At 42.0% G+C, this 21343-nt stretch overlaps 2 protein-coding genes across 4 annotated transcripts in view; one reads left to right on the top strand and one right to left on the bottom strand.

The window, feature by feature from the left end:
• Window positions 1–13007, bottom strand: part of LOC120370656 (E-selectin-like) — a 19123-nt gene extending 6116 nt beyond the window's left edge. Inside the window, exons 1-8 of one of the 2 annotated variants that reach the window (XM_039485700.1) lie at window positions 12724–13007; window positions 7289–7505; window positions 6428–6507; window positions 5242–5628; window positions 4653–4760; window positions 4329–4514; window positions 3776–3961; window positions 1347–1487 (exon numbers count right to left, since the gene is read on the bottom strand). In XM_039485700.1, the coding sequence (XP_039341634.1) occupies window positions 1456–1487; window positions 3776–3961; window positions 4329–4514; window positions 4653–4760; window positions 5242–5628; window positions 6428–6464 (936 nt within the window). In that variant the 5' untranslated portion in view covers window positions 6465–6507; window positions 7289–7505; window positions 12724–13007 and the 3' untranslated portion in view covers window positions 1347–1455. Of the gene's footprint in view, window positions 1–1346; window positions 1488–3775; window positions 3962–4328; window positions 4515–4652; window positions 4761–5241; window positions 5629–6427; window positions 6508–7288; window positions 7506–12723 lie in introns of those variants that run through there. The other variant, XM_039485699.1, reaches the window with a different exon arrangement.
• The window catches only part of LOC120370659 (uncharacterized protein C1orf112-like), a 23312-nt gene extending 1969 nt beyond the window's left edge, over window positions 1–21343 (top strand). The window contains exons 2-4 of one of the 2 annotated variants that reach the window (XM_039485703.1): window positions 718–893; window positions 2388–2470; window positions 21215–21343. In XM_039485703.1, coding sequence (XP_039341637.1) covers window positions 718–893; window positions 2388–2470; window positions 21215–21233 — 278 coding nt within the window. In that variant the 3' untranslated portion in view covers window positions 21234–21343. Of the gene's footprint in view, window positions 1–717; window positions 894–2387; window positions 2471–3864; window positions 3980–21214 lie in introns of those variants that run through there. The other variant, XM_039485704.1, reaches the window with a different exon arrangement.

Genomic DNA, 21343 nt, shown 5'->3' with positions numbered 1-21343 from the left:
ACCCACCAACTGGGGTTGTGTGAGTAGATGAAAGCAGTTCACAGTAATTCTCAGTGTCCCCAGAATAAAGTTAACTACAGCAACACAAAAGTTCATGCTCACTTCCTGCTCTTTTGCTTTATGCAGAGCTCTTATTCTACCCCAGACTGTTGTTCATGGAGTTGCCAATCCTGTCCTTCTGAGCAGGAGCTCAGTCTCCTGGCTCTGGCTTCCATCTCCCTGTCAGCTCACTCTCTGTTCTGAGAGAGTGAAAGTCATATATATACTGTGCTCCTTTGGAGATCTTCCCCCGATCAGTTACGGGAGAGGGGAGAATGCCCAATCATATACTACAGGGCTTCTCATCCTGGCCCTTAAAGGGACAGTGACTGGATTTTTCCTAACCAACTACTAATTCCCCAGGATCGCTTCCTCTCTTCTTGCTACAAGGCCATTTCCAGGGCCTCTGTTTATTTCAATGTCCCTGGAACAGGATCTCCTGGCCCCCTCTAATTGTAAAGGACCAGTGTTCCCTGTTACAGCCCCAAAAGCCTCTGCTAATCACCTGAGTTTATAAACAGAAAGTTAATCAGAGTTGTAAATCTGTTACTGTAAAAATATTGGTGTTATTGCCACAGCTGCCAACAGGAGACAAGAAGGAGTTCCCCTAGCTCAGATGTTTGTTCTTGGGGTGCGAGGTGTGGACAGCAGTAACCTCACTCTTTCATTGTTCTGCAGGCTCTCTTTGTTCTCAGCCCTTTTTCTCGGTTTCCAGCAGTGCTCTGGTGAGTGTTTGTTTGCCGGGAGTGATGGATGATGGACAAGCTGAGGTTCCTGTCACCCTGTATCACCACCTCTGTGTCCACTTGTGTGCCTTCATTGCATCCACACCCCCATCACACTTTCCTCAGCTGGTAGGTTGGTTTTTGGTTTAGCCATGATCACCTTTTCAGCTGTTTCCTTCTGGTGGATTTTAACCTTTTCAAAAAGTGTCCCTTTCCTCACAAACCGAGCTCCAAAGGTGATGTGTCCAGGCATGAATTGGTTTCGCTTTACTTCAGAAGGCACATACAAGGCAGGTAAGACTGCAGATGTTTTTGGTCAATGATATTTGCTGCACAACTGTATAAACATGGTTGGAGACCTCCGATGTATTAGGAACCCGTTTGTAAAGCCACAGGAGCACAAAAATCCAGCTTCTTTAAAAAAGCTGTTTAGTATTTTCTTTTAATACAAGTTCTGAAGATGGTCACCTCCCTGAGACTGAGAAATTCCAGCTGCAGATTTTATCTCCTAGAGGACAGGACATCACAACTACTGTAACATAGGCTGAAAGTCTCTCGGTTCTCCACCTCCAGTTTGGGGCCATTTACAATCCCATGAGCCAAGGGTATTAAGTTTGTCAGTGTTTTACTCATTCACAGTGCACGTAAATGAGGAAGTGTTATCTAGTGATCAGAGCAGTGGCCTGCTAGTCTACCACTGTATTTTAGTGATCCAGTTCAATCCTGTGCCATAAAAGGGAAATAAGTAGTTATCTACCTTTGCAGGCGGGTTCTGAGGCTTAAGTCATTAATGTTTTTATAGTGCTTTGAGATCTTATCAAATTCCCCTATGTTTGGGACAGTATATACAGGTAGACAGAATAAAGGACACTATATAAATGCAAAGTATGAATAAGTCCAGGAAGGCATAGCCTTGTGTGTGTATGTTTCTATAATACAAAAAAAATCTTTTCAGACAAAAAATTAGGACTGACGCCTGAATTCCTCACTCAGAGTAAACTCCTGCTGAGGCAATCAGATGTTTTGCCTCCCTAAGTACTGAATAAGGATAGCATTTGGTCTTAAGTTAAGTTTAGATCTGCCCCCAAAAAAGGATAACATTTTCATGAAAAATTTGTCCCCCTTTTTGATCCAAAATTCTAGCAAAAAAATTAACCCTATTTTTTCATTAAACATTTTTGAAATTTGAAATTTTTCAACCAGCTGTAGTAAATTCTCACACATGGTCAATGTTAAAAATAAACCTAGTGTTGCTTGCTTGCCTTTATAACTGAACATGCAATATTAAAGCCAGTTTGCTCCTAGGCATTTTAACTGCACAAACTGACAAGTCTAATTCTATATGCAGTGTGGCTGTAGCCATGTCAGTCCCAGGATATTAGAGAGACAAGGTGGGTGAGGTAATATCTTGTATTGGATCAACTTCTGTTGGTGAGAGAGACAAGCTTGACCTGAAGAAGAGCTCTGCATGGCTTGTCTCTCCCACCAACAGAAGTCAGTCCAATATAAGATATTACCTCACCCGCCTTCTTAGTCTAATTATGTGTCACACTAGTAAGTGGATTAAAAGTAGAGAGTAGAACTGCAATCTGTTCATAAGTGCCTTCTCTATTCTTTCCTCAGGAGCGTGCTCTGCTGGATGCAGTCATTGGTTCTAGTATGATCACCTCTCTACTGGCTATGGATTCATGGTGCTTCCTGGCCCGGTAAGATACCCAATTATTGTAGGGTGAGGAGCAATGCACTGTATTGTTCAGGCTGCATAAACATTGGCTTCCTAACTGCATGGTTAGAATTGCTCATAATTCTCAGAAAGTTTAACTTGTAGAGCAGCCATGTTCCAGGGTTGGTCTCTGCTCAAAAATGTAGCTTATTTTGGAAAACAGGAGCAGAAATGGTTCAGCTGTTTTTCCAGCATGAGGGGAAAACATACTTTTATAAAAGATTTCTTGCCATTTTTTTTTCTAGCAGCTCTACAGTGGAGGACTGTGGGTAGCAAGTTTAAATGTGGCATGGAAATGGCCATCTTGAAGGAGAGAGAACCTTTAATGCTCCAGGAGGCTTTATTTTGACTTGGGCTGAAGGAAAGGGATGAGAAAGGCTTGAGGGAGGGCTCTTGCAATGCATCTCCTCAGCTGTGCAGCTGCTAAGTCTCTCAGGAGAAGGGCTTTCTGTTACAGTCCTTGTAAAGTGTGTGCTACAGGACATTCTGGTGGGATCTGGCCAAACTATTGAATTTCCATGTTGGACTGGCAAATTTTGGCAAGTCAACAGAGCTTTGAAATCCTATAACGTGCAGGTGTTCCTGTTTTTAGGGGTATTTTTTCTTTGAAAAACAACCCAGCCTTAGGAAATTCCATACCAAAAAATCTCTAGCTACAGGACGTTAATGTTGTGCAGCTGAGCACCCAAGTCACAATATGCCACTACTAAGGATGCACTTGCCACTTAAAACTTTGCCCCCTGGTGCACATGCATTGTGCATTAGTGTTTAAAGACAAGATCACAGACCGTTTCTCAAATAATATATTAACATAACATTTTTCACCAACCTTAGATATATTTCACTAGTATCATGTAACTTTCATTCCCATATATTTACACTATAATAGTCCAGTGTATCTGTATCAACTTACAAATTTTATACAAGTTCTCTTCACTCTACAACACTTACTTTAATTTATTATTTATTTGATTAACATCAACAGTGTGCATTTATCATCCATGTACTATGCACTTGTATAAAGTGTCTCTAAAAAAGGTTCGAAACTATGCCCCATTTCTGGTACTGACAGATGTGCATCAGACCCCACTCCAAATCAATCTGCATTTCAGATCTGAAAAAAATGATCTTTCAGTGATCTTTCTCTCAAGCACCTTAGAGTTCAGCCTTTCTGAAAAAAGGTGCTACGTGAAAATCAAGAGCTTATATTATCCCTGTATCTAGCTGATTGGCTTTGCAAAGCTTCTGCACTCGAAGCACTTGATAGGAATTGCTTAATCGTAGGTACCTTCGCATTCCGGCTGCTGTCCATCCCACTCTCCAGAAGCGCCGCACTGCAGCCTGTCTGATCCCTTCAACACAAACCCTTCTTCACAGGTAAACTCACAGGTTGAATTCCACAGAAAGTTCCCAGAGGCAGGAGAACACGTCATGGAGCCATGAGCTGGAGCCTTTAAGCCATCACACTGCACAACTGCAAATCACATGGAATGGTAGGGAGCTTAGTTTGGAGCATCTAAGGGAAAAACTTTTCTTCTGCGTGGTAACGGAATATACATTGGCGGGAGCTGGGTGTTAGAGAGCGAAGCTATCTCCCTGCAGGCTAAGTGACAGGGGCAGAGATGGTGTAGAGCTATCTAGGGCAGGGTGAAGGCAATGCCCCTCCCTGAACTGTACTTCTTCTTCTGTCAACCTGAAACCCAATTCCCTTTAAGAATTTAATTTTAAAATAGTGGGCCAAAGCCTCCATTGCTGTAAAGGGGCAAAGCTGTATTGAAGTCAACAGCACCATAAGGATTTATGCCAGTTGAGATCTGGCCTACAGCTCCTTGAGAATTTACCTCTACATGCTGGAGTGGGTGCAGACCAGTTTCCGGAAGAGGTACACCAAACTGGTTCAAACCCAGTTGATTCATAGCCTTCTGCACACTGAACCTCACAGGATGAGTTGTAGCTGTAGTTCTGCAGTGGATGGCTGCACTCCAGCGTCCCTTGATCGGGTTCTTTTAGTTGGTCACAAGTCACAACTACAAGGGGACACAAGCAGGCCTACAGTCAGTACCATTTTCTCAACAGCAAATGAAATAATCAAACTAGCCAGACCTACTGAAAACTAGCTAACATGCACATGTTCCTGTTTGGAAGGCATTAAGATATAATCTTACCATGCTGGCATTCAGGCCCATAGAATCCAGCATCACAGAGGCAGGTATGATTGTTAATGGTCTCCAGGCATTCACCATGGCCACTGCAGGAAGACTGGTTACAGGAAGCTAGAAGGAAATTCAGCATGGTTATAAAACAATCTATCCCCTTCACTAGTTAATTTGTTTAGAGCCATTGCAGTGCTTTACTTATCCAGGAGAAAACACACTCTGGATAATAAATACTTTGCAAAGTAAACAGAGGGTGAAGGTTATGCCATTTGAAATTACATTGGTTTTGCATCACAGCATTTCAGAAACCAAGACAATTGAACCTAGCCACTCACCAAAGTATTGCTGTGGCTGGAAAATGACTCAATATCAAAAGTTAAATCACAAAAAGAACAATAGACTTTTACATGATTTAATAAAGGCTCTAAGTTCTGCATTATTCGTTTTAAGCAAGCGAGTAGCCCTCAGTGGACCACTCACATGCTTAAAGTTAAGCCTATAGTAACAATGTTTAATGTGTATATACATATAGGTTAGCTAATAAACATCCATGTTCTTATTCTCAAATAGGCTCTTTGGGATTCATTGCATTCTGTACCTGCGTAGCACAAGGCAACCTTCTGTTTGCTGCATCTTTCATCATTCCATTTGCCTGCATCCTTCCCTCTTTTGATGTAGATTTCAACACAGTCCTCATCATTCTTTTTGTTGTTTGGTTCACCCTCAGCCCAGTTTTTAGCCTCTTCAGTCAGCCGTTTTCTTGTTCCAACCCAGGTCCACTCATTATCAATCTTTCTGATTCCAATCCAGTAATAAGTTGGATTGAAGGGTAGAAATGCATTCAGATGGACAATTTCCTCCTTATTCTGAATGGCAACCATATTTGTATAGTGTTTCCTACACCATTCCTCCGCAAGCTTATAGGTCATGCTTTTTTCTGAATAGTGGTATGTCCAGCAATTGCCCTCCTCAAGCACCATAAGTCCTAGAAAGAGAAGATACAGAGAAGTTGGTATTCTTTTATCTGCGCTTCCTGTTCTTTTATCAAAGGCCATTTTATCTCTTTATATTCTGCTTTCTGAAAAACATTTCCAGGAAGAATTAGAATCTATCTCTTTGAGAGAACTGATCAGAAAAAGAGCTTCAGCAGCTAGAACTGCAGTATATAGCACAGAGATATTTAAAAATACAGAAAAATCCCAGAATGTTACAGAGAGAGAGAGAGAGGAGTGAAAACAGCATGGAAATTTAGCCCAAACACACAAGATGTCAGTGTCAAAATGCTCTTCCAAGAGCTAACAGAAATAACACTTTTGAATTTGGGATCCCACCTGCATGCTACGTTTTGGATATAACTTCTACAGCAACCTAGACCTGATTGCTTTTTTCTAAAGAAGACTATATCTAGATCTCAGTGGATATTGCATATGTGCAGGTATTTGAGCCTGTGTTGGTAGTGGCTGCATTTGCTTTATACAAAGTTACCATAGTCTCCCAATCAGACATGTCAATATCAAATGTAGGGTCTCCAGCTTGTCGAGGATGTGTGCAGTCATTGCCCGCACTGGGTGGGTATGCTGCACAGCCCCACATAGGGGCCACTTTTGGCTTTGGCAGTTGAGAGAGGAAGCATGCCATGGCATCTAATGCTTTCTGGGCAAATGTACCCTAAAACTTAACCCAGCTACTGCACCCCCATTTACTTTAGAAGGAAGCTGCGAGAAAACAGCAGTGCTGTTACTTCCAGTCTAACTTGTTTTCCACTCAGATACACACTCACTTACCGTAAGTGAGAACAGAGAGGAACCACAGGCCAATCATGTTTCTGGGGAACTTCTCTTCACTTTGCTCTTTGAAGAAATGGCTGCAAAAAACAAACATGCAGGATTACAGCGCATGGTTTAAGCGCTGACATTAACTTATTGCAATACAATAATATCATACAACGTTATTGTCTATAGCATCCTTCCTATATGCTATTTCACAAATCACTTTATGGGGTTAAACAGCAAGTCTCTTCACTGGGCTAGTGTATTGTCTAAAGCAGATCTTAATGGTGAGGCAGACTGGAAATTAAAGTAACTTGCACAGGACATTTGTGTAGCGTTACTTCAGATCTGACTGAATCTGACAGCTCTGAGCTGAGATCACTGACAATGAGCTCAGCTCAGATATGAATACCTTTGGAAGGATTTGATTTTTATCAGTAAAAGTCGATAAACCTTGATTTCAAGTAAGAAAAATGCTGCTTGAGAACTTCTTAGAGTTTGATTTAAAGATCTTTATTTTGTATATTGACACACAAGATATTGACAGTTTGTGTTTTAACTGTTATAAAGCTTTAACTTTTAGAATCTCAGTGTCTACTGTCATGAAATAATTATTGTCCGACCCACACAGACACACACACACACTTTCTGACACCCCATAATTTCCCACAACTGTGAAAATTTAAATTGAAAAAAAATGCTTAAAAGACATAATTTTGCACAAGTGTGAAAATTTAAATCACTAAAAAAATCTTAAAAATGCTTAAAAATAAACTAAACTTTTTATTCATCAAAATTTTACAAAAATAAAAATTGAATTCTGCCAAGCATGGATATGAAATATAACAAAATTACTTGAAAGGCTATTATACTTACAGATTGTGGCTGTGATGCCTGGTGCTACGTAGCAGCCTGGTAAAGATGTGTCTTCAGCGACTGTTTTCCTTTGCTAAGTCACTGTGGTGATTCTTATGCTAAGATGCAGTGGAGAGCTGCCAGTCACAGTGTGCCCTTTGCCTTCAGCTCACAGCCTTTTTATTCTATCAGCTCCTACTTCCTAGAAATTCCAGTGACGTAGCTAAGAGGATATCTCCTAGTAAGAAAGTGAAAAATTCCCCAGGAAAAAGTATATCCATGATGCCAAAACTCACAAATACACACCCATATGCCTTCCTCTCCCAGACCCAAACCAACACCATAGATTTTTAATTCAGATTAATGCACAATTCCAGGATTTCAAGAGAAAATAAAAATTCACACTCAATTAATCTTAGAATGTGGGTGAACTGATTCCTTACAGCTTTTCTGTTTTCATGGTTGTGCTTGTTTTGTTTGACTATAGTGAGCTTTAGGTTGTTCCCCCCACCTTCCATACAGTAGTAAAGTTGTGCTGTGTCTTCCAGAAATGTAAGAAAGAAACATATCATTTACTGACTCCCCTAGATGCTCAGATACCATGGTGACGGGCTTGGAATGGGAACCAAAATAGATGGAAGTGGTACTTCACTAAAAAACCATTCTCCATCTCTATTACATTTCTAGATGCTTTTAACGTGAATGGCGGAGATATTCAAAGCCAGCTAGTGGATTTAGATGCAAAACTCCTGTTAATTTCAATGGGAATTATGTGTCTAAATTTCCTAGGAAACTTGGAAAATTTTAGCCAATGATTATATTTCTGAAATATACAGAAATTTACTCAGCATTTCACCCACATCATCCTCACACTCTCCTGGGAGTCATACATTGTAAATATATTAAAGAGATGTTCCTTATGAGGATATCTTAACAACTCTAAAGTTAAAGCTTAGTTGAATTTTGCAATTAAAATAGGTGGATCACAAATTCTTTGTTATGGATGAATAGTGCAGTGTGTCCTCCTCAAACATACCCCGGTTACTCTTTGAGTACAGAATGAATTTTCCAAGGATTGACAAGTTAATCCATTAATTACTTTGTGAGCAATACTACTTGTAAAATGTGCCCTTGAAACAGCAATGAGAGTTGGGCATCTAACTCGTTAAGAACCTTATAAAATCCCAGCCTTGGGTGTGATGGTGGTAAATGCATTGGAGATAGATAGATAGCCTTGCGTTACAGCAGAATCAGTGAAATGTTTAAGAAATAGCCATGATTCAATAACTGGCCACAATGCTCAATCTTTGACTTTGATAGAGAAAAGATCCAACAGAGAATATTGACTGTGCTGATCCCAGTCCTCATCTAATTCTTTCAATGACCAAAGCAAAATTATTGGGTGACAAGATATTTCTTGTACACAATGTGCACTTAACAATCAGAGCTTTCCACAAGCATTACAAGGCACTGGGCTAGGACTCAGGACATCTGAGTTCAGTTTCTGGCCCTGCTACCGACTTCCTGTGTGACTTTGGTCAAGTCACTTAGGTCTTGATCAGTTCCATTGAAATCAATGGGAATCTTCCCATTGACCTCAATTAGTGCTGGATCAGGGTCTGTGCCCCAGTTCCCCATCTATAAATTGGAATAATCATCCTTCCTTTCTCCCAGCCTTTCCCTGCCTTGTCTATTTAAATTGTAAGCTCTTCAGGCCAGGAACTGTCTCTCACTGTGTGTGTATAGTTCCTAGTGTAATGGGGTTCCGAGCTCATCTGGGATCTCTAAGTGGTATTATAATACAAATTAATAAGAATGATGAGTTTAAGTATGACCTTTCTGATCATTTATTATTATGTATACAAAGACACACACCCAGTGAGAAGAGCTTCAATACTCTTTGAAGTCAGTGAGGAAATTTTAAAAATCATTTATATTTTTTTCTAACATTTTTTATGAGCTTCCTACTTGGCAGGTCCATATACTCAAACCTCCTCTTTTGTGCTAGAAGCTGTGAAGCTGCCTAGTGGAAAATTTTATCAAAACAACACTATTGTTGGTGGGTTTACAAGCAGGGGGGCGGAAAATCCAGGAAGGTGTAGACTTATTAGTTTAAAATATCTTTCCTGCAGAGTGGTAGGCCAGACCACTTGTCTGCAGCTTTGCCAGGAAAAATATCCCTGTGGCATACAAAAACCCCTATCAGGCTGTTTGCTTTGGCTGAATAAACTGCATCTTTTCGTAACCCCGGCCATTTTTTTCTGTGTATGGCTCACAGTGGATTATTATTAGCTTTTCCATCAAATCACTTCTAACTCTTCCCTATTTCGTGCAGATGAGTCCTCAGAATTTGTGCCTCCCCATGCAGAGGCAATTACACCAGTTCTCAGATTTGCATGTAGTTCAGAACATATAGGACTTGAAAGGAAATTGATAGGGAAGATGTGTTACCTGTGATTTCTGAAAAACTGTACAGGCAAAAATTCCTCAATATGAAGTTTTGAAAAGATGTAATCAGGGGAATTAAAAGAACTGGGGTGCCTGCATCTCATCAGTGCCCATTACAAAGGCGACTGCTTACTATTACAGTTACTAGTCAAAGAAGAAAATGGGTCTTCGGTGACTGGCAAAAATTAGCTGTACACATTTTAACTTGCCTGCAGTTCCATGCACAACTTGTTGGATCTAGTGGGGGAAATTATGGAAAAATACAAATTTGTATTTAATATACTCATGCAGCTAGGAAAAGCTGTGATGATAAAGCTACATGTAGACTCAGGGTCTGTCTATGCTGCAGGGTAAACCCAGAGTTAGTAGAACTTAAGTTAGCAGACCCTGGGTTTGTTAACCTAGGACTTGATCCCCTACACTTATTTGTAATACCAGGTTAGGAATTGTTGAACCCTAGTTCCCAACCTGGATCTCCAGCATTCACACTATATTATGTGGGCCTGAGTTCAACCACCCATATCCCAGCTTCCTAGTGCCCTCCTAAAATGTGGCCACTCTAGCCTTTTGTTCATGGTGGAGTTTGGGAAAACTTGACTGTCCAGAGGACAAAAGAAGTCAACCAGTGGGACTCAGGGATACTTTAAGTGGACTCCATGAGCATGAGTCCAGGAGGTCTTCATCTATACAGCAAAACAATAAGGCTTGAACCCTGGGTCCCGGCTTGACTCAGGTCCTCATAGTGTCCTGGGACCCATCCCTGGGTTAGCATGATTTGTGTGTAGACAGAAGAGTTGAGCCTGAGTTCAATCCCTGGGCTTTCACTGCAGTGCAGACATACCCTCAGTAGTCCCCCTCGAGGGGCATCAAGACCATCTAGAGAGTAATGAGTCTGCTATAGCGTTAGCTAAGCACCTTTTAGCTCATACATTAAACTGCAAAGATCCCACCCACCAACAACCAAGGTCTGTCGGCATTACATTTGCACTACTCAAGCTGCACAAAATGGCCACATTTTGGCTGATAATGTCTGGCAGTGAATTCCCCCACTGGAAGGGAATTATCTGGTGGCATAAACCTGGCCGAAGCTACTCTTGCACCAGCTACCCCCAACCTGGCAGCGGGGGCATACCATGGAAGAGCAGATATTGGGCAGAGCAGAGTTCTGTTAAACCAGTCCTCCACCAGGGGCTGGACCAGCACAGAATCAGGGAGCCACCAGCTTCCTGATGCCCCCCACCCTTCCTTGCACTGAGCAAGGCTCAGACTCGGAGGCTTGACTGTCCATGTCCTCGTTTAGAAGGAATTCCCAGGGGTTATTGTGCAAGCAGGGGGAAAGGAAGGCGTAGTGGCAGCAGCCTGAAGATGTTTCCTGTTTGGTGGATTTCAGCTTAACCTTTAACATTATTCCTTTGAAGTGTTCCTTTTGTTTTTAAAAGAAAAAAATGGAAAACTGATGCTGGCAGTTTTCACTAAGATCTTTACTGAAACAGAGAGGGAGATGTTGTATGAAACACTCAGTGTCTCATCCCACTTTGCATTAACTGGGGAAAAGCAAGGAGGTGAATAATACAATTCCACAGAGAAAGGGAATTTTTCTGGTTGTGCAAGACAGTCTCCAGTCTGTCTGGATCAAGGCACCAGATGCATGAAATAGTTTATCTCCTTTTCTAGTGTCCAGAATTCTTTCCTGGTGATACCTTGTATGACTCAGATAATAGTCTGCCTCCTCCAAACAGATAATAATAGACACTCCCACACCCAATCTGAGGCCAGGGATCATGTTCATTGGAGACTGTCATAAACAGATAGTTAAGGGTTAACAAGCTCAGTAACCTGAGGAACACCTGACCAGAGGACCAATCAAGGGACAGGATAATTTCAAATCTCTGTGGAGGGAAGGCTTTGTCTGTGTTCCTTGTTTGCTCTGTGTGCTCTCTTTGGATCTAAGAGAGGCCAGACATGTCTCCAAGTTCTCCTGGAGTATTTCCTACTATCCAGTATAGTGAGTATTAGAAAGGCGAATTAGTCTTCTAATTAATTTCTGCATTTGCAATTGTGTGTTTGCTGAAGGAATTCTTTATTTCTGTTTGCTGTTACTTTGATTATTCTGAGGAGGAGGGAGGGGAAGTCTCTCCAGTTCTTTTAAGCTAGACTCTGTATATTTTTGCATCCTGGTAATACAGAGAGAGTGTACTTTTTTTTCTTTAATAAAATCTTTTCTTTTTAGAACTTGATTGATTTCTTCCCTTGTTTGGATTTTCAGGGGAAGGGGAGGGGGAAAAGTGAATCCCTCTTTGGTTGATTCAAGGAGTTTGAATCAGGTATCCCTCCTAAGTGTCCGAAATAGATTGCGGTTCGATCAGCTTTATATTGGGAGAGGAAAATCAGGCAGGACCAGAATAAGGTGCAAAGCCAAGTGGCTGCGTTTATTTGGGGGAAAGTTACAACTTGGGCCAAGGGAGAGAGGCAATTTTTAGCTGGGATGTTGTTAGGCAATATAAACAACCCAAAAATCATTAACAGTACAATTCTATACTGCTCACTGCACCACACTGGATAGGCAGACACACCAATCACACAAGATGGGAATCGGGTTCGTCAGGGTGGTGCCCGGTGCAACACAGGAAAGAGACCCACAGGCCACTGCCTCAACCGCCCTTGCTTTCACACTAAGGGTAAACCCAGAGTGTGGTGCGGCTGCAGTTGGGCAGATTCCACTCACACAGACCGCGGGGACAGGAACCCCTTGGTCAGCTAATCCCCAGGTGGAGACAGCTCCCAGACACAAACACTCCGGACAAAGACAGAGCAGTGACTCACACACTTAAAACAGTTTACAATAAACAATTTATTAAAACCTTAGAACAACTATACACCTAGGCAATTGTGCAATTATGAGCTCAATACTTTAATCCTTAACACTGTGTACACACTTGGTACTGGGTTAGGGAGGGGAAAAATAGGAGTCTAGATAAGCAAACTGCCAGAAATTAGAAAACAAATACCGCACTCCAGGCACAGCTGACCAGCAGAGCAGTCACCAGAAGCATGATGAGGTGCCAGGAACAGGTCCAAGGCGACAATGAAGACGACATGACACGAGCTAGCTATAGTGGGAGGAGACCCTGGCCGAAAGGTTGATCAGGTCCTTCAGCTGACACGTGGACTGTATTGGACTGACACTGTGGATACTTCACACAGATTTTGGGGGAAAACCTAGTTTTATAGAAAGGGTCTCACTCACTCGTGTCAACATCTGATTGGTCCCTGGTTCCCCCTCCCTCCAGGCTTCGAGCTGTTGCCCCCCACGCCGGCAGGATTTGCACACGGCACACTGGGGTATCTGGGCAGAATTAGGTCTCTGCATACAGTACTCTGGAGTTGCTAGGCAGAACTAGCCTGACCTCCAGACGACTGGGCCCAAAAAGAGCGGGAAAATGCATACTACGGAGTTGCTGGGCAGAATCAGGTCTTTGCACACTGCACTAGCCTGACCTTTAGACGTCCCAACAGAAAAAAAAACAGGAAAGTACACACAGCACTTTAGTGTTGCTGGGCAGGATTAGGTCTCTGCCCTTTCCTATGCAACAAGAACCTGGTCCAAGATGGAGGCTGCCTTGTCCTTTTAACAGGACAAGATGGCCGTGGACCGACAATTGGCCATACAGAGCCACAACTGTGTATCAGGTTGCGACACTAAGCACTAGGAGAGGGGAGGGGGGAAATGGGTTGTTTCCCTTTGTGTTGAGATTCAAGGAGTTTGAATCAGGTATCTCTCCTAAGCACTAGGAGAGGGGAGAAGGGAAATGGTTTGTTTCCCTTTGTGTTGAGATTCAGGTTTGAATCTGTGTTCCCCAGGGAAAGTTTTGGGGGAACAGGGAGTGTGTCAGACACTTAAAAACTGACTGGTGGCAGCGAAAACCAGATCTAAACTAGGATTTTAGTTTAGAGGAGCCCATGCAGGTCCCCATCTTGGAACCCAAAAGCTCCAAGTGGGGGAGAAGACCTATGACAGAAACCTTGGAGTCCTTTAGGCAGCCACACTAGGTTGAACAAAGGAGCAGAGGAAATTGCACTTGGCAAAATGACAGGGGCTTATTAACATCTTTTTAAATAAAAGATTGCATTTCAGCATAAATATGGACACATGCTAGGCCCCATCTGCTCTGTAGCAAAAGGGATCTTAATTCTGTGACAAAATTTCTGCATGGAAAACACTTTTTTTGGTGGACGACCCATCACACTGGAGTGTCTCTACCTCCACTGATCATAATTCTAGATCCAATTCAGAGTCCTGGACCTCATCTAGAAGGTCCTTAGTAGGATGCAGCATCAGTTCCTATGAGACCATCTCTCTACCAAAGCAGCTGTGATCATGGTAACTTTGCATCCTTCAAGACCAGGATGAAACTGTCAGGAGTCAGCGGCTGAAATTTTTTTGGGCTGGGCCATAAATTATGGAAGTCCCTACCAGCAGAGCCTAGAATGAGCATAAGCCTCACCACCCTCAGAAACAAGTATCAGATCCATCTCCACATGCAGACCTTCCCATGAGGATGTCCCCAAAGAGCATACCACCAAACTCAGAAAAAGAAAAGGGAAACTGTCTATTAAACATAAAATAAAAGAATAAAAAACAATCCGCCCAAGAAAGCAAGAGCTGCTGAGCATAGCTATAGGCATGTTAGGCTGGATATAGTAGTAGATAATCCCATGTGAAGTTAAGGGGAGAAGAACTAACATCCATAATATGCTGTTTGCCTACACTAGGGCACATCGGCAGGTAGGATATAAAAGTTCTGGTTTCCCTTAATTCTGTGGCCTGGGCCATAGATCTGATAGACAGAGTTCTATGTTCTTCAGCTTATTAAAGCAGAGGGACTGTTCCTCCTCCTTTTCCACCCTCTCTCTATATATAGGTATATTTTGAGGTTACTCAGGGAGATCTGATGTGCCAGATTGGATTCAGATTTCCTTGGCCTTTCAGTTCTGTGAGGTAGACACATTAATTTACTCCCTTCCATATTTGAAGTATTGGATATTGAAATCAGTCCAATACCAGGGGAAACTTTACTCCTTTCGGAAATGATCTAGAAGTTTTCCTATTCCATTGGCTCACAGAGGTAAGGGATGGGGACACACGCCTCCTATAAGGGCCTGTCTACTATCATTACTTCACTTACTGGAACTCAGGCTACCAGAAGCAGGGTTTTTAAGTGCAGGAAGAATTAATTGTGTGCTATGATCATACAAATAATGAAAAATTGGGACACGTTAAATCCTGTAGCCATCTTTATGTAGTCCTGTGATGGGGCACATAAACCCACACTGGCCAGGAAAGGGTTAGTGAGCTGCTGTGGATGTAGCAGGAGTTGGTACAGAGGGAGCAGTAGATTTGGCATGCTGCATCACTGTCAAAGCCTTGATACAGGGATCTTTACAAGCTTCAACAGTAGCCCCATTAGCCCATGAAGTCTCTTGACAGTGAACAGTGCAGGGAAACCATTCTTTTTTTTTAGAAAAGATCTTCTGCAGGGACTGCCTCTAATTTTCCCCAGTGTATTTTACATAGCTTCTCAGAAAGCTCTTTGTCAGACTTTCCTGAGGAAGCAGCTGGAGCCATATCTGATGGGGCTCTGAAGCTGTCAGACCCTGTGCTGATTGGAGCACTACTGGAGACAGGAAGGTCTTGTACAGGGGGGTCAATGACACCAAATCTGAAGCCAGTCTCATAGACCTATTGAGTAGAAACATCTGGAGACAGGCCTCTTTTGATTTTAAGGTCCTCTTGGAAAAGGACTTATATATGACACATTTACTGAAGATGTGAGATTCTCCCAAACAGAAAAGACAGCTAGTGTTCCCATCTTTAATGGATGTCGAGATTTCACATGAGGGACCGTACATATCTAGGGAATTTAAGACTGGAAACTTGTCAAAAATTAATCGCCAATGGGTAAACAAGTAACCTAATCATAGAAACTAACCAGGTCACAGGGAATGGACAACAAACAGCTCTCTCTTGTAGCCTGAGGGAATGAGAAGGAATTGAGTGGTGGCTGACTTGCTTCATCTTATATGCCCTCAGTGTGGGGCACAAGAACACTCAGAATGCATGCATGACTCCAGCGGACACTGCTGGCCAAAACACTCCAATCACGAGAGCACAGACACCAGAAGTGGAAAATGTTTTTAATCCAGCATGTAAAGGAGAATATCAGATCCTAAGTCTGAACGCAGGGACTCCTTGATGTGTCAGCCTCTCTATCCAGAGCCAATTCATAAGAGACGAAGTGGGTATTCACCCACGAAAGCTCATGCTCCAAAACGTCTGTTAGTCTATAAGGTGCCACAAGACTCTTTGCTGCTTATAAGAGAGATGTCCATGCGCTTCAAGTACCAGGGGGTAGCCGTGTTAGTCTGTATCCACAAAAACAATAAGGAGTCCAGTGGCACCTTAAAGACTAACAGATTTATTTGGGCATACGCTTTCGTGGGTAAAACCTCCATTTCTTCAGATGCATGCAGTGAAAATTACAGATACAGGCATTATTATACCAACACATGAAGAGAAGGGAGTTACCTCACAAGTGGAGAACCAGTGTTGACAGGGCCAATTCAATCAGGGTGGATGTAGTCCACTCCCAACAATTGATGAGTGGGTGTCAATACCAGGAGAGGGAAAGTTGCTTTTGTAGTGAGCCAGCCAGTCCCAATCCCTATTCAAGCCCAAATTAATGGTGTTAAATTTGCAAATGTATTTTAGTTCTGCAGTTTCTCTTTGAAGTCTGTTTCTGAAGTTTTTTTGTTCAAGGATGGCTACTTTTAAATCTGTTATAGAATGTCCAGGAAGATTGAAGTGTTCTCCTACTGGCTTTTGTGTGTTACTATTCCTGATGTCCAATTTGTGTCCATTTATTCTTTTACGTAGAGACTGTCCGGTTTGGCCAATGTACATGGCAGAGGGGCATTGCTGGCACATGATAGCATATATCACATTAGTAGATGTGCAGTTGAATGAGTCCCTGATGATGTGGTTGGGTTCTCTGATGGAGTCGCTAGAGTAGATATGGGGACAGAGTAGGCAATGAGGTTTGTTACAGGGATTGGTTCCTGGGTTAGTGTTTCTGTGGTGTGGTGTGTAGTTGATGGTGAGTATTTGCTTCAGGTTGGGGGGCTGTCTGTAAGCGAAGACTGGCCTGCCTCCCAAGGTCTGTGAGAGTGAGGGATCATTTTCCACGATAGCTTGTAGATCATTAATCATGTGCTGGAGAGGTTTTAGCTGTGGGCTGTATGTGATGGCCAGTGGTGTTCTGTTATTTTCCTTGTTGGGCCTGTCCCATAGTAGGTGACTTCTGGGTACCCATCTCGCTCTGTCAATCTGTTTCCTCACTTCCCCAGGTGGGTATTGTAGTTTTAAGAATGCTTGATAAAGATCTTGTAGGTGTTTGTCTCTGTCTGAGGGATTGGAGCAAATGCGGTTGTATCTTAGGGCTTGGCTGTAGACAATGAATCATGTGATGTGTCCTGGATGGAAACTGGAGGCATGCAGGTAAGTATAGTGGTCAGTAGGTTTCCAGTATAGGGTGGTGTTTATGTGACCATCACTTATTTGCACTGTAGTGTCCAGGAAGTGGATCTCTTGTGTGGATTGGTCCAGGCTGAGGTTGATGGTGGGGTGGAAATTGTTGAAATCTAGGTGGAATTCTTCAAGGGCCTCATTCCCGTGGGTCCATATTATGAAGATGTCATCAGTGTAGCACAAGTAGAGGAGTAGTGCTAGGGGATGAGAACTGAGGAAGCATTGTTCTAAGTCAGACATAAAAATGTTAACGTACTGTGGGGCCATGTGGGTACGCATAGCAGTGCCGCTGACTTGAAGGTATAAGTTGTCCCCAAATCTGAAATGGTTGTGGGTGAGAACAAAGTCACAAAGCTCAGCCACTAGGTGTGCCGTGGCCTCATCAGGGATACTGTTCTTGATAGCTTGTAGTCCATCCTCATATGGAATATTGGTGTAAAGAATATTGCTTATGCAATATGCGCTTCATGAACATTTAAGGAACTGACAAACAAAAAGGACTCTGTTAAAAGAGTCAAGAGGCATTGTGTGGATGTGTTGGATCCAATAACTTCAGATCCAATTAGAACCAAAATCCAAACACAGGAAAGGATTGAGCTCCAAAAAGAAGGATATCATACCTTCAGTTTCAAGCACTGGTTCCATATTGACACATCAACAATCTATTATGGTGGTGGTTTAAATCTATTACCCAGATCTGCATTCTTCTCTGGGCTTGGATCTGACTTCTTTAAGTAAAGAAGGGACTTGAGATAGTTGGTTCTGGTTCCACTGACAGTCCTTCTTTGGAAAAGAGAAGAAGAGTGGCTGATGTCTGAATCTCTCCACTTCCTCCTCTGCCTAAGACTCCTTCATGCTCTGCAAACAAAGTACACTCACCCTTTCCTATTTTACAACCAAGACCACCAATATCACCTTACCATCAGGATTGGAACCAAGATTGGACCTGCAATCTCACTTGGAACATTAACAGATTCTGCAGCACAAAGCAAGATGCACTGCCAGGCAATAGCATGAGGAGAGCCTGTGATGGGTTTTGTGAGTCGAGCTAGGGAGCCCCCCTTGGCCCAGTTTGGGGTTGGTGCACCCGTCACAGGGCTCTTATTACTCAGAGTTTTATTGTTCAAATACAAATATGTAATTCTGGCCAAAGTGGCAGGTTCCAACCTGGGTAAGATGGCTGTGCTGACCCTCCCTAGAACATTTTCAAGAGCCCCAACCTCCTTTTGCATAAGGAACCCTTCTCCACCTGGTATGCGAGACAGCTTTGAACCATGGGATCCAAAGATCCTGGATGCCTTTGCAAAACACAAGAATAGAGATCAGTCCCCTACAATCATTCTAGATAGACTTTCAGAGGAGGAGAAACTGATGTTAGCTGAACATACTCAAGTGCTGGTTCTGGAATCAGAAGATACAATCTTCCCAGATGATGGGAGGGGGATTTCAACTACTTCTTTCCGTTCAGTGAAAGAAGTCCTTTTTCACAAGCTAATAGACAGAATGGCTGAGACTCTTGGCTACTCTTGGTGTCTCTGGAGGGGACTTCCCAGCCTATATTTGACATCTCTGGTTCATCTTCTAGAAGCAGAATTGCTCTTCCTCTCTTAGAAGGACTTTCTCAACTGGCTAAATTGATTGGGTCCTCTCCTGCATTGGGACAACCAATGTCAAGAAAAGATTATAAACTTTATCAGCTCTCTCAAGAGGGTTTTTCTAAGTTCTGCACACCTCCAGCCGTGGATGAGTGGTGGAAGCTAACCCCACCACATGCTGGTATAGGGAGTCATGTAGGCATAGGGAGGAGTGGGGACAAAACAGAGCTCCATGATGATAATTCTTAGCTTTCAGAAGTGCTGTGCCGAGTCTTCATTTATTCACTTTAATTTAAGATTTCGAGTGCCAATAATATATTTTAACATTTTTAGAAGGTCTCTTTCTATAAATCTATAATATATAACTAACATATTGTTGTATGTAAAGTAAATAAGGTTTTTAAAATGTTTAAGAAGCGTCATTTAAAATTAAATTAAAATGCAGAGCCCCTCCGGACTGGTGGCCAGGACCCAGGCAGTGTGAGTGCCACTGAAAATCAGCTCACGTGCTGCCTTCAGGACGCGTGCCTTAGGTTGCCTACCCCTGTACTAGAGCACACTGGTTGTGACAATTCCATATTTCCATTCAGTGCCCTGTCTCATAGATTCTTCTCAGAGACCCCTTGTAACTTGAGAGACCCTGTCTACAGTTCCTCAGAGGCAGTGTGTTCAGATGTAAAATGCCATTATTGGCACGTCAGGTGTGGCTTTATCCTGTTTCTCTCAGACATCTGCTGTGAAACCCAAAAGTTTGAAACCAAAAAAACTCTTAATTCCAAACTTAAGAGGTCCACCAACAAGTGTCTTACCAATGAACTGTATAATCCTATTATTGCAAACCTTGTCCATTCGTCCTCTTTTCTCTTCCCCTGTTGGTTTATGATTCTTTTTTAACATGCCATGCCTGAACTTAGACATAAGCTCTTCCAGACAAGGACTGTCTTCACTTTCTTCTGTGAAGCAACTAGCATACATTAGGGCACTCTGAACTCATAAAGAAGACCCAGTTTCTCAACGGTATTTAGGCTCTTCACTTCCATTGAAATCAATGGGCAAGTAAATAATAATTATCAATACCTTGTATAATACATTTACAATTATATCTCTACATCAGAACTCATTCAATTAAGTTCATGATCCCTGGGTACCTAATTTTTTTTTCTTTTCCATCCTATTTACATGGCTACACATTGAGCATTTTAAACAGTTCTTTAATTCTTATATGTAGTTAATATATTCGGCTCAAAAGGCTCTCCTGCCCTTGTGTTGTTGAAAACAGATATTTTATAATGCTGATTATGTCTACAGCACAAAACCACAAAACTGTATTGTCTTGGAACATGGTTGTGAGCAATTGAGTTAGATGACACAATGCTGACTACGCTTCAGCAGTCAACGTAGACCAGGATACACAATGTTCAGACATGTGTCCTACAAATGCTACGTTATAGTGGTCAGTAGAACATCATCTAACTTGATTATTCATACTGTGTTCAAATGCAGCCAAATTTGTATAGTGTAGATCAGTCCAGCTGTTTTCCTTATTTCTCTGGCTACCTTATCAGACAGTAGAAACACACAAATGTCAGAATGAGAAAGAAAGAAAGAAAATCTTGTGCAAAACGCGGAGCCCAGGAACATCCACATTATTCCTGAGTGCAAACACATTATCTATCCCCTTTCAGGGCCATCGAGAATACCAACAAAAAAAAAAAAGGAGTGCATTATATTGCCTCAGTAATGAAAATAATAATTAATTTCTTAGTACTTATACAGTATTTTGTATTCAAAACACTTTACAGACATTAATTTCAAACAATTCCAAGACATAGTTAGATATTAACAAGGCAGAGAGAATGACCCAAAATGAGCACAGAAGATATGCAAGGACCAAATACCAGAAACCAAGATTAGCGAGATTGCATTTCTTAATACGCGCCTAAACATATTTTAGAATTTCCCTTTGAAAGAAAGCTCCGAGGGCTTTTTCTTTTCTGAGTAGGCATTTGATGTGAACATACAAGAGAGTGTTTTTTCAGTATTCAGTCAGGAAATCACACAAGAACAATATAAGGAACTAATTCATTACTCAGTGAATGTTGTGGATGCAACTGTTTATATCAGCTTGGTCAGAAGAAATTTCTATTCTTGATTTTTTTCCAGTGACTCACTGTGTGGACGTTAACAAATCATTTGGCCTCTCTTATCAAAGATAGAGGGGAAAAAAAGAGGGGGAAATAGGCATATGACTCATTTAGCTTTCTTATGCAGTATAAAGGTCAGCTATAAGGCTTTCCTAATTATTATTTCTTTTTCCAGCCTTGTTTTTACATTATAAATTCAGATGTTATCTAAGATGGAATGAAAACTCTAGTCAATAATGACTAGAGAACTAGTGAAATGGTGACATCACAAGATCCAAGTGAGTGAAAGCTGAGCAATTGAAAG

This window comes from Mauremys reevesii, linkage group 8 (genome assembly GCF_016161935.1).
Source record: "Mauremys reevesii isolate NIE-2019 linkage group 8, ASM1616193v1, whole genome shotgun sequence".
Classification (NCBI taxonomy): Eukaryota; Metazoa; Chordata; order Testudines; family Geoemydidae; genus Mauremys; species Mauremys reevesii.
This window is presented reverse-complemented; position numbering and strand designations above follow the sequence as displayed.